Below are 12,542 nucleotides of genomic sequence, written 5' to 3'. Positions count from 1 at the left end.
TGGTCAATATAATGTTGACATATACCACATGTATCGATGACAACACCATGGTAGTAAGTATAGTGTGGTAGAATGACAGAGGGTCATTTAGCAGTAGGATCCAAAACATTCTCATCTGTTAGTACATTCATTGAATGACCTTTGAAAATTTGGATACAAAAACTCATCCTCTGCAACTTGAGGTCAAATTTTGCACTTATTGAGGTTATTGAACTATGCCATTGGGATGAGGCCAGTGTGGTCCATAGTGTTAGCTGTAGGTAGAATGTGACTGGAGTCATTTAGTGGTCAAACTTGCTCATTGTTAGGTAATCATTTTGTTTATAAGCTATTTTTGGGTGCTGAAAGAGAGTTGATCCAATAAATCTCAAATTGTAACTTCTCAGTTGTGGAGAATAATGTTGGCGGTTGGCATGGGGCTGAAAGTGTTAGGAAAGTTGGCACACACCATACCTAACTTGTCGGAAATATCGATAAAAAGTTTTATTTAGCATGGTGTTGGTAATGATATTGGCGTAAAGCCCTATGTTTAATAGTTTCACAAATTTTGCTGTCAGTTTTATTTGTACCAGAGCCAAATTCATAGATATAAAACATGTAACATTGACTCGAACTGACAAGATGATCTGAAATGATAAAAGTAAAAAGGTTACTTTAATATCAAAAGTAAAAGTATTTTTGACTCAAAATATCTATGATGTAAGCTTTGTTGATCAATATCTGGTGTTATTTTTGTCCTTGTGGTGTTGCTGATTCCTACACAGTGTTTGAATAGGAAATAGATCATAGGGTAGTAGAGGAAGAGATCGTTGTCCTGCCGTGTATTGTGTTCAAGGTGATATCCGGTGTGAGTCCTAGATCAGGGAAAGGTCTCATAGCTCTCATCTCAGCTCTCGCATACACACTTCAAACCAAATAAAACACACCAAACAAATTATTTCTTGTTTTGTTTTACTCACGCTATAGGTGTGGCCACACACGCAAAATATCAGTCTCTGACACTGTTTATGTACTGTGTCATAAAAACCAAGAATGGAAAAATAATAGATATTGAAATTGGTCTTGTGCTTGTAATGTCTGCGTTGCATCATCACAGGCTGATCTACTGTATGTTATCGCTGTCTTACAGCTGGATTATAAAGACCCCATATTTTTTCTCTCAGCTTCCATGTCCCTCATTTTTTCACATATGTGACACAATCTTGTCCATGGGGTCTAAAGGCAAATTTGAAACTGAGATAAAGGCAAAAATATGGAGTAAAAAACAATAAAATACATAAGAAAATATACATCATAAAACTTCAGAACTTTTGAACCAAGTATGGTAGATCTTTGGTGTTTTAGTATAATGATAGCATAATGTTTGCATTAGGTAATAATTATAGTAACTCAATTGTCAAAAATGCTTCCTTTGGCCTCCATGGAGCAGATTGTGTCACATCTTCCATTGCATCATCATCAACTAAAGACTGAAAGTTGCTGAATTGTGATACTTTGTGGTAAAATCACTGACACCCAATACTGATTCAATATTCTTTAGCTTAATGAAATTTATTCCAAAGCCAATATAACCTATGATCCAACATGATTACCCAATTAATTATTGCAATGTTTTATCGTCAATGTTTGATATAGATGCTTGCCGAGCCGCATCGTCGCCTTGTCTGTACCTGTAGCCTGATGGAGGTATACGATCCCGCCAAGAAAGAAAAGAAACATATACGAGAAGTGTTCTTATTCAATGACTTATTAGTGGTAAGTATTAAAAATAGTTTTTCTTTGTTACGAACCACTGATCGAAATGATCACAACACAAAGCCTTTGGCATATCAAAATTCGAACAGGAGTATGAACCCAGGCTTGAACCAGTAACTAATGGTTTCTAACGTGCACTACGGCAACGAATAGTTATTGAAATCATTGCAACAAGGCCTGTGGTCACAGATTTGATTCAACAAAAGGTGTCTTCATGTTGCACACCTCGACCAGGTGTTTCACTTCAAGTTGCCTCACTCCACCCATGTGTATAGGTGGGAACTGATATTTACTGACAAGGGCAAGACTTACAGGAAACACTATCCAAAGATTTTAGTGTTTAGATTAGGATTAGTTGAGTGTAAAGTTCAGACTATCACTGGGGTAAGGATTAGGATGGGAGGTAGTTAAGCCCTAGTATTGAACTTAACTTGAGTCGCTCCATTGGATTGGAAATATATAAATTATTGGAAAGAAAGAATTTTCATCTCATGCAGCACATTTCACTGGGCATTGCTTCTAATCTCGAGCTGTCCCTCAAAGCAATGCCATACACAGGTGTGTGTGTAAAGATGTCACGTATGTGCATGTTCTAAACGATGTTGACATCACCGACTCACCGAGATGGAAAAATACTTTAGAGTTCTTGTTTTGGAAGAGTTCTAAGTAAGTTACTGATGGCTTTGGCTCAAATGTAAGGAAAAGCAGATTGACAGGGAACAAGCTTCAGCACCCCTTGTACTTAATGATCCCTAAATGGGCTATTCCAGTTGAAATCCATACACCCCCTTATTTAAGACATTACCTTAATCTCCCACACATATGGTGTAGATTTCAAACGGAGTCACCCATTGAGGTAACCCCATTCAAAATCCACACTCCCTGCGTGGAAGATGTAAGGTCATGCCTTCCACAGGGGGTGTGTGGATTTCTTTCAAATGGAATAGCCCAATGATACATGGTCTTGACATGAATCTAATGTTAAAACTTTTAACCTTTTTATCTTTTTCTTTAAATAGGTCACAAAATTATATAAGAAGAAAAATACTCACGTCTATGGGTATAAGAAGTCCTTTCCTCTTCAAGGAGTTACAGTATTAGAATTCTCCTCACAACGTAAGTACATGCTAACAAAAATATGATGTCAAAAAGTATAATGTAACGCAAAAATGTCGTCAAAGAACTAGTTTCGAAATATATATACATGTAGAAATATAATATATAGATTATAACTGGGTAATAGTTCTAATCTAGGCGACAATCCTATATGGCCTATTTCGATCCCCACGTTATGAGGTGACAATCCAATATGGCCTATTTTGATCCCCACGTTATGAGGTGACAATCCAATATGGCCTATTTTGATCCCCACGCTATGAGGTGACAATCCAATATGGCCTATTTTGATCCTCACATTATGAGGTGACAATCCAATATGGCCTATTTTGATCCCCACGTTATGAGGCGACAATCCTATATGGCCTATTTCGATCCCCACGTTATGAGGTGACAATCCAATATGACCTATTTTGATCCCCACGTTATGAGTTGACAATCCAATATGGCCTATTTTGATCCCCACGCTATGAGGTGACAATCCAATATGGCCTATTTTGATCCTCACATTATGAGGTGACAATCCAGTATGGCCTATTTTGATCCCCGTGTTATGAGGCGACAATTCAATATGGCCTATTTTGATCCCCACGTTATGAGGTGACAATCCAATATGGCCTATTTTGATTCCTATGTTATGAGGTGACAATCCAATATGGCCTATTTTGATCCCCATGTTATGAGGCGACAATCCAATATGGCCTATTTTGATCCCCACGTTATGAGGCGACAATCCAATATGGCCTATTTTGATCCCCATGTTATGAGGCGACAATCCAATATGGCCTATTTTGATCCCCATGTTATGAGGTGACAATCCAATATGGCCTATTTTGATCCCCATGTTATGAGGCGACAATCCAATATGGCCTATTTTGATCCCCACGTTATGAGGCGACAATCCAATATGGCCTATTTTGATCCCCACGTTATGAGGTGAAAATCCAATATGGCCTATTTTGATCCCCACGTTATGAGGCGACAATCCAATATGGCCTACTTTGATCCCCAAGTTATGAGGCGACAATCCAATATGGCCTATTTTGATCCCCACGTTATGAGGCGACAATCCAATATGGCCTATTTTGATTCCTACTTTATGAGGCGACAATCCAATATGGCCTATATTTCCTGTAGGAGAACTACTTTTAAGTACAAATTCTGTCACCTTAGTAGCGTGCCATGTGAAATGCAATCCAACAGGGAAGGTTATAACATGGTAATAGTTCTAATCTAGGTATTATATACTTGTATAAATATATATAGATTATAACAGGGTAATAGTAAAAATCGGTGATTAGTTGTTTGGTTATCAAAAACTTCCTTCACCCAATGGAATTTGGGGAGCTGCACAAATAATTGGTGGATGTTACAATCTAAATGCGGATAGGTGTGCGCCTGTTCGGCAGCAACCTAGTTGATGCGATCTGATTGTGATGATTCACCATTGCAGCGAAATTACAGCGCTTTGAGTCCTCTAAGATCTGGAGAAAGGCGCTTTATAAATCCAAAATTTATTTATTTATTTATAAAAAAATAGTTCTAATCTAAATATATATATACATGTATAAATATATATAGATTATAACTGGGTAATAGTTCTAATCTAGGTATATATGTCATTAAGTAGGATTATAATAGATCATATATATTATTATTATTATATGATTCGTTTAGACATAGTACATTGAATAAACTGACCTAAGTACATCAACAAGTCATTACCGCACGGTTCAGAGGTACTTTCTATGTTAAGTTGTATGTCAGCAGTATTAAGCTGTGATATGATCATCATAGCTTTTTTTCAAAATTCATATGTGATTGGAAAAGATAATATTTTGAACTTAAAGTGAACAAGCATCAGTACTTTTTATGTTAAGTTGTATGTCATCAGTGTAGAGGATTATTATGATCAAACTGTTATCTTGAGTTGTTGAGCTGAGTTTAAAACTAAACACCAAATTGGCTACACAAAGACGATATCTTCCCGGTCCCAGAATCCTTTGCAACATGACGCATCATCTCATTTCATAAAAAGACACTCCTATTACTTGTACTTTGTACAGGTTCCCATTGTTTTCATGTTGAGAATAGACTGGCTAAACATGGGTCGATAATCAAGAAATAAACATATTGTGCAAGATGTGCTTTGTTTATTGAGGTACATTCTGTCACTATCGACACATGTTGCACGAGGTACCAAATCAGTTCAGAAAATTGAAATGGAAGAAATGCATTGTGGGAAGTGTAGGATATCTTCCCTGTTGGCTATGTATGTAGGTTTTGAAAGAAGGAACTAGGTTTTAATAAACTTAATACCTATGATGAAATAATGTAAACTTAATAGGTCAATGGCACTTTACATTGAGGGTTGAGAGCCAGAAAGCCTGACTGAACTCACAGTCACCTGCTCTCACAAAATTAGCATAAAGTCACCAGTCATGACAACATTCGATCAATAGAAAACAAAAGACATTGTGGAGGAAATACCGATTTTTGAAGACCAAAGCATGGAGCCAACTTTATGCTCATTTTGTGAGAGCTGGTCATAGTGAGTTATGGCTTTCTGGTTCTGAACCCTCGACATGTTGATGTGTCAAGTTAGGGGGTTTACAAGGTTTGAGATGGGTGTTGCAAGTATAATAAACCTGTGACATTATGTAACCTCCTCAACTAGTTTAAAACTTTTTTTTTTATGAGGTGTCAATGAATTTGCTGTTTTTAAATGTCACATTTTAACCCTATTCTGTCAAATTGTTGCAAGTTATCAAATTGCCAATTATAAGCTAGCGCCGGGTGAAACATGTTAATTATGAACAGAACTTTAAATGTGTTAGGCGATGATATCACAATCTTCATAACCAAATTGGGCTATTCCAGTTGAAATCCACACTACCCCTGTGGAAGATTTTGGAAATATTTTCCACAGGGGGAGTATAAATTTCAAATGGAATGAAAGCAGCTCCATTTGAAACTCGCCCTCCCTCTGTGGAAGATTTAGGTCGGATCTTTCTCAGATGGTGTATGAAATTCAAATGGAGCTGCCTAATGTGTTCATTCCATTTGAAATTCATACTCCCCCTGTGGAAGGTATTTCCAAAATCTTCCACAGGGGTAGTGTGGGTTTTAAATGGAATAGCTCAATGTAAGAAAATACTTTTAGAAGGGCTGCTGCAAGAAAGCGCTATTTGCTATAGCTGCTCTATAGACATTTGACAATTTCTGCTTTCTATGTTGTACATTATATTCCACATTCTTTGGGAGTATAAACCTCTATTTTTTATAAAGGAGCTATTATAAAATTGAGGGACTAACTGACTCCATTATACAGTAAAGAAGAGATTGGTAATACTTCATTCCATTACCTTTTTCGGGTAATGGTCGAGGTCCAATGCTCTGTAACCTTATCCCAATGCTCCAATGTAAAATATATGTTTTAGCAATAATATAATACAATTTTGATTTTCCTTCTAGATTACCCATATGGTATCAGGCTAGTAGCCTCCATCAACAACAAAACCCTGATAACATTCTGTGGTACAAATCCAGAAGACAGAAACCGATTTGTAGCTGACCTCAGAGAGACTGTGATGGAGGTCACTGAAATGGAGGACATCAGGATCGGAGGTGAGAATCGGTCTTACATTTAACATGAATTTTTTTCTCTCCTGTTTTTTTTTCTCTAAATTATAACAAATTATAGCTATAATAAAGGTAATATATATTTATTTTAGTGAGTTTTATTTGTAGGTATTTGTGTTATATTTTGGAGCTGTGTTTGATGTGTGATTTGCAAAGACTGGGAAATTAAACATGATAAATGCAAGAAGGACAATAGTTGTTGGGGTATAATAGTAACACAGCTTAAAAGCCAGTACATTATGGTTGAATGTTGTGTGCATTTTTTGCCACCTGTACATGTAAGGGCAGTGAAGTTCGGATGCATTCATGCATTTTACATGCGTTGGCGGCAAAAGGAGCACGAAACATTGAACTCGGTACCGTTCCTAAGGAAGATCAGCTGAAGAAAAAACTCAAGAAAAACTTGATATAGAATCAAGAATGATTTAAATTTAAACTTTTGATCCAAACATGAGAAATTAATTAATACTCAGAAATTTTCAGATAGTAGGATCAGTAATGTTCTTCTCTAATAGCGCTTACAAGGCCACAAGCGCACTCCACTACTAAGTTAATGCCAGAGCTCTGGTCTTTGTAGTCGAATCACATCAAATCGTTGCTCCAAATGAATATCAAAATGTAGGAGTACTCTGATATATCACAAATTAGTGTTCCATTTTAATTAATCATCATAACTCATAAATGAAATAATTAAAGCAAATTTCATGAAAAACTTATAAATAATATATTCAGTATATAATGCTAGCTTGCCACAATCTTTTTTGCCATTATGTTTATACCGTGTGATTTTCATGTACATAAATTTACTGTTTTTTTATTAATAACCCATAAAATTGTAGTTGTTGGTTTTTGTTTCCTCCAATAAATATTCAAGTGTAATTATTTTTAATGTAAAAATTTCCAAATTGTAAGTTGCTCTCAAATGCACAAGTGCACCACAGCCTCTTTATGTGCCCTTTTTTTTAACAAAATTATTATTTATTTTTTTTGTTGGTGGACCAACTGGTGTGTACCGCACGGTATTCTTTGTTAAATCGTCATCGTCGTCCTAAGTTTTTGTTCTCAGCATGGCCAGCCATTTGGTTACTGTGATACGTTTTATTCTTCGGACTTGTGGAATGCATTGCAGCTTTTTCTTTTTTTTTCACTTAAAAGCACATTTTATTTATATAGACTAGAATTTTCCACCTCCTTATATTTATAAACTGAACTGAACTGAACTTAACTGAACTGTACATTCTTAAATTAGATCAGTTTCATTAATATAGTGATAGAAATTGCTACCATCCACTCCTTGTTTAATATGATCTTGATTTGTGGCTTAAATGATGGAAGCTTAGATTTATTTGATGCTAACTGAAAAAAGGCCCAAAGGAAATTTTATTTAATAGCATTTGTTATAAAAATAAAAGTGTAGAAAACTCATCAGATTAATCAATTTCAAAGGGTAAAATTGACAATCATATTAAGTGCTTTTTTAAAATTAAAAATCATATTTAGTCCTCATTTCTTCTTAAATTTGATTTAAATTAATGCATTCTGCTGGTCCTCACTTTATTCCCTGTTTTTTCTTTGCCTCACCATTCTGCTATTATTTTGCCCCCTTTTTTATCTCGCATTGCTTGATCAGTTTGTCCCCAAAAGGAAAGGTGCTTCAGTTTTGAGGGTGAGTAGTAGATTAGTTTTACGGGGACAACATTTTCCACAACACCTTATTATTATTTTTATAATGTATGTGTATTTTATACCTTCATAATTAATACCGGTTGCGTTTTTTTGTATTTTTTCCCAATTTTAAGAATGATGCATGCTTTATTGATACTTATTGATGTGTTGGTCTTTATTGTGCTTAAACAATACTTACTGATATTGTTACCAATTTGTGTGTGTTTGTGTAGGTGTGTGTTTGCTCACATGAAGGTAATACTACAATGGGCTATCAACCTTTTCGGTAAATCCCAAAAGCCTTTGCGAGTACACCTGAGAACTCGTCATTTTACTTCACGCCGACTTACAATGCGCAGTAACAATGTTCGATAATGTGCGCATCAGCGCAGATCGGGTGACGCAAATGACAAGTTCTCAGGTGTACTCGCAGGCTTATGGGATTTATGTCACCAGATATGGAGTGTGTATGTGAATCATGTTAATGTACTAAGCTGCAGATGGTCATATTTTAACTCTCTCCAGCTGGCTCTCGACTGCAGACGACAAATTTCAATTTTTTTTTATTTCAAAAATGTCAGAACTGTACATTTTCATGACCATATTTGGAATCGGCATGAAAAATGCATAAAAATGAGTACAAACAAGCCTAGTATTGGTTTAGTGGTTCTTAAGATAGCTTTTGATATTTTGATGTTGAAGCCTATGGCAACACGCAGAGCATTAAAGTTTACACACTGGAAAATTCAGATGCACATCACACAACACATACACCAATTGGTAACAAGTGTCTTGAAGTTATCATGCAGCAAAGTTGCCAATGGGCTATTCCATTTAAAATCCACACTACCCCTGTGGAAGATTTTGGAAATATCTTCCACAGGGGGAGTATGTTTTTCAAATGTAATAAGTCAGAGTTAATCATTTTCAAAACTCTGTATTATGGCTTTACCTACAGCTTCCACAACTGGAGTGAATATTTAAAATGGAAGTTACCCAACTGTCTATTCTATTCGATACTCATACTCCCTCTGCTAAATCCTCCACAGGGGGAGTGTGGATTTTAAATGGGATGGCCCAATTTTGTAAAATGCTGTGGTGTTTGCAGTATAGATTTATAAGCTAGAAAACCAGTGCAGAATTATCAGAATTATATATTATGCTATACTATCGAATTGTGTACTCTTTTCTTCTTGTCCGATTCGTTTGAATTTTGTCAATTTTCAGCTGCATTTTTTTTTTTCTTCTTACTCATAAACTTAATTATTGCATCATGTTGTCAACATTCTATGTAAATATGGTCATATCTTTTCAATCATTTGCTGTCAAATCTTGAGTCATGGCTTCTGAAATAAAATGATCGTTTCCGATGCGATTGGAGCGAATGGATACCCACCATGATTTGCATTTATTTCTAAAATACACTCCACAACGTTGTTGACACCGCCGATCTAATTGGACAAATTCCAGTGTTTTAAAAATAGATCCATTGACTTGCATGATGACTTGATGGATGTGTGGTTTCTTTTTCTTGCATTTTGAAACTTTGTGTGGGTTATTGTGAAATTTGAGTGATTTTATACAGTTTTAGTGATTAAAAAAATGAAACTGCCATATTGGACGGATCAATTATGAAGTTTTGCAATTTGCATTCTGTGAAATGGATTTAAAACTCTATGTGATGAGGGTAGTCTATTGCTGGCTGTAGCGTATATGCAAGCTGATTTGGTCTTTCTAGGTGGCGCTTTTGTAATCCAAAATTGTCATGTAGAAAGCCTCAACATGATATGTACATGGTTTTGATTTGTACTAAAGTTTGTTTGGCGGAAATTATTCGCTTTCGTTACTGCGCACGTCCAAGAAAGTCCCAACTCACGCCGCGTAAATTCACATAAGTGTGCGCCAGTCACACATTACGCAACGCACAACTAGCGTAAGCATTGCGCCCAACTGTGTGCATGCCATTCTATATCAATACATGGTGTTATGAGGCTTATTTTTTCTGCCTTAAATAAACCGAACAAACTTTAGGGGAAACCAAATTCCCAGTATCTTTTTATAGACTTAATCATAACAGATGTAAAAGAAACCAGCAAAAGTTACTCTCACATGGGCTATATCCACAGCAGCAGATAGGTGTATCCCATCATGCTCTGCAGTACCACAGTAGAACTGCACATGCCATAGAAAGTGCGGGAGAAAGTGTACACAAAATCCCTCGCTTTAACTTTCAATTACTCGCTTATATCAGGGGAGTTGAGACTTTTGTTTGAAAAAATATGATCTCCAAAGTATTGTGAAACTATCCATAGGTCTCAATATTTAAGCCGCTCTTACTTATGTTTTGTATGTATTTGCTATGGAGCAAGCAGATGCATGATGGGATTCTCCCTTCAGCTGCTGTGGGTTATATCCATTGTGAATTTACAAGATGAACAAACGTAGCGCGAGTCTAAAATCTTGAAAAGCGTATTATAACTATGCATTTCTCTGCCTTATTTATGCTCATTGTTCAACTGTGCACTGTCTTTTATATATACTCTGTTATGCTGTTTTCAACTTTTGATTATGCCATATTTCATAACTTTTTCTTGTTCTCATTCTTTGCAATACTTGAAAAAAAGTTGTCTCTGTTTTGTCTTTTATATTGTGGTGTTGCTAAAATCTGCTATGTCATGATTTAACCAAATTTTGCCTTGTAGTGCAGACAAAACAATTTGACACTAATACAGTTATTTGTTGATTTCTATGGTTACAGCACAATTTGATAATGTGCTGAATCAGGAATGTGCCTTTTTCATATAATAGTTTGTTTTTGAGTGATTTAATTAAAAAATTTGGCAATGATAAAACCGAAAATCTCAATGTCTAGTGACAACATTCAATAGCCTCTAATTAACATTGATAGCTCAATCATTTGGGTCAGAGGTCATACTATGAGTATACAAAACTGGATGTACAGAATTTTGTCAAAATTTGTTGCCATATACTAGGATCTTATGCATGCTCATACATGTTCATGTGCCAGGGCACAAGTTATTTGACACCAGCATGGTTGTACATTCATTGAATAACCTGTGAATGTGTTGGGTACAAAAACTCATACCCCGACTCATACCCTACATCTTAGGTCAATTTTTGAGCTATCATTGTTGAATGAAGGTTAATTAAATCTGCCACTGGGAGGAGATCATTTGAGCTCATATTGATGCTTCAGATCCTAGTAACATGAACATTGGGAAATCCCGGGAACATGAACATAGGGCTCCATTGGGAAATCCTAGGAACATGAATTGGGCTCCATTGGGAAATCCTAGGAACATGAACATTGGGCTCCATTGGGAAATCCTAGGAACATGAATTGGGCTCCATTGGGAAATCCTAGGAACATGAACATTGGGCTCCATTGGGAAATCCTAGGAACATGAACATTGGGCTCCATTGGGAAATCCTGGGAACATGAACATAGGGCTCCATTGGGAAATCCTAGGAACATGAATTGGGCTCCATTGGGAAATCCTAGGAACATGAACATTGGGCTCCATTGGTAAATCCTAGGAACATGAACATAGGGCTCCATTGGGAAATCCTAGGAACATGAATTGGGCTCCATTGGGAAATCCTAGGAACATGAACATTGGGCTCCATTGGGAAATCCTAGGAACATGAACATTGGGCTCCATTGGTAAATCCTAGGAACATGAACATTGGGCTCCATTGGGAAATCCTAGGAACATGAATTGGGCTCCATTGGTAAATCCTAGGAACATGAACATTGGGCTCCATCCCCGGGGAGGTCACTCCCATTGTGGCCTGTACACCATCTGCGATAATGAAAACGCGTAAAAAGGGTAGTTTTTATGGGTAGGCACGATACGCGCGTACCGTGTTTAGGGTGTCAAAAACATGAAAAATTGGAAAAAAGGGTAGCAAAATTGCAATTGCTAATACGCGGAAATGAAATTTAGGGTATGAAATTTGATACAAGGAAAAAACCCGGGAATAAAATCCCTGTTTAGGGTATCGTTTTAGCCAAGGGTTAAATCCTTGTTTAGGGTGCTTTTCAAAAGTTGATTATCGCGGATGGTGTACAGGCCACAATGGGAGTGACCCCGGGGCTCCATCGGGCTATTCTGGTTGAAATCCATTATGCACCCCTAATATGGAATTCATGACCTTAATCTTCCACACAGGGTGTGTAGCATTCCAACAAGAGTCGCCCATTCAGATGACTCCATTTAAAAGGTTAAAGGTCATATATCTGCCACAAGGAGTGTATGGATTTCAACTGGAACAGCAAATTTTGGAATTTTAATGTATGGTAATGAGACACATTCCTCATACCTTAAGATATTTTTTTATCT

The 12,542-nt window shown here is 36.5% G+C and overlaps 1 protein-coding gene across 3 annotated transcripts in view; it reads left to right on the top strand.

Moving 5' to 3' along the window:
• Nucleotides 1-12,542, top strand: part of LOC140171861 (IQ motif and SEC7 domain-containing protein 1-like) — a 36,974-nt gene that overhangs the window by 11,681 nt on the left and 12,751 nt on the right. For 2 of the 3 annotated variants that reach the window (XM_072195194.1, XM_072195196.1), the window contains exons 6-9: nucleotides 1,636-1,755; nucleotides 2,775-2,871; nucleotides 6,346-6,498; nucleotides 8,144-8,179. In XM_072195194.1, the coding sequence (XP_072051295.1) occupies nucleotides 1,636-1,755; nucleotides 2,775-2,871; nucleotides 6,346-6,498; nucleotides 8,144-8,179 (406 nt within the window). The remainder of the gene's footprint in view (nucleotides 1-1,635; nucleotides 1,756-2,774; nucleotides 2,872-6,345; nucleotides 6,499-8,143; nucleotides 8,180-12,542) is intronic. The other variant, XM_072195195.1, reaches the window with a different exon arrangement.

The sequence above is a fragment of the Amphiura filiformis genome, chromosome 15 (assembly GCF_039555335.1).
Source record: "Amphiura filiformis chromosome 15, Afil_fr2py, whole genome shotgun sequence".
Classification (NCBI taxonomy): domain Eukaryota; kingdom Metazoa; phylum Echinodermata; class Ophiuroidea; order Amphilepidida; family Amphiuridae; genus Amphiura; species Amphiura filiformis.
This window is presented reverse-complemented; position numbering and strand designations above follow the sequence as displayed.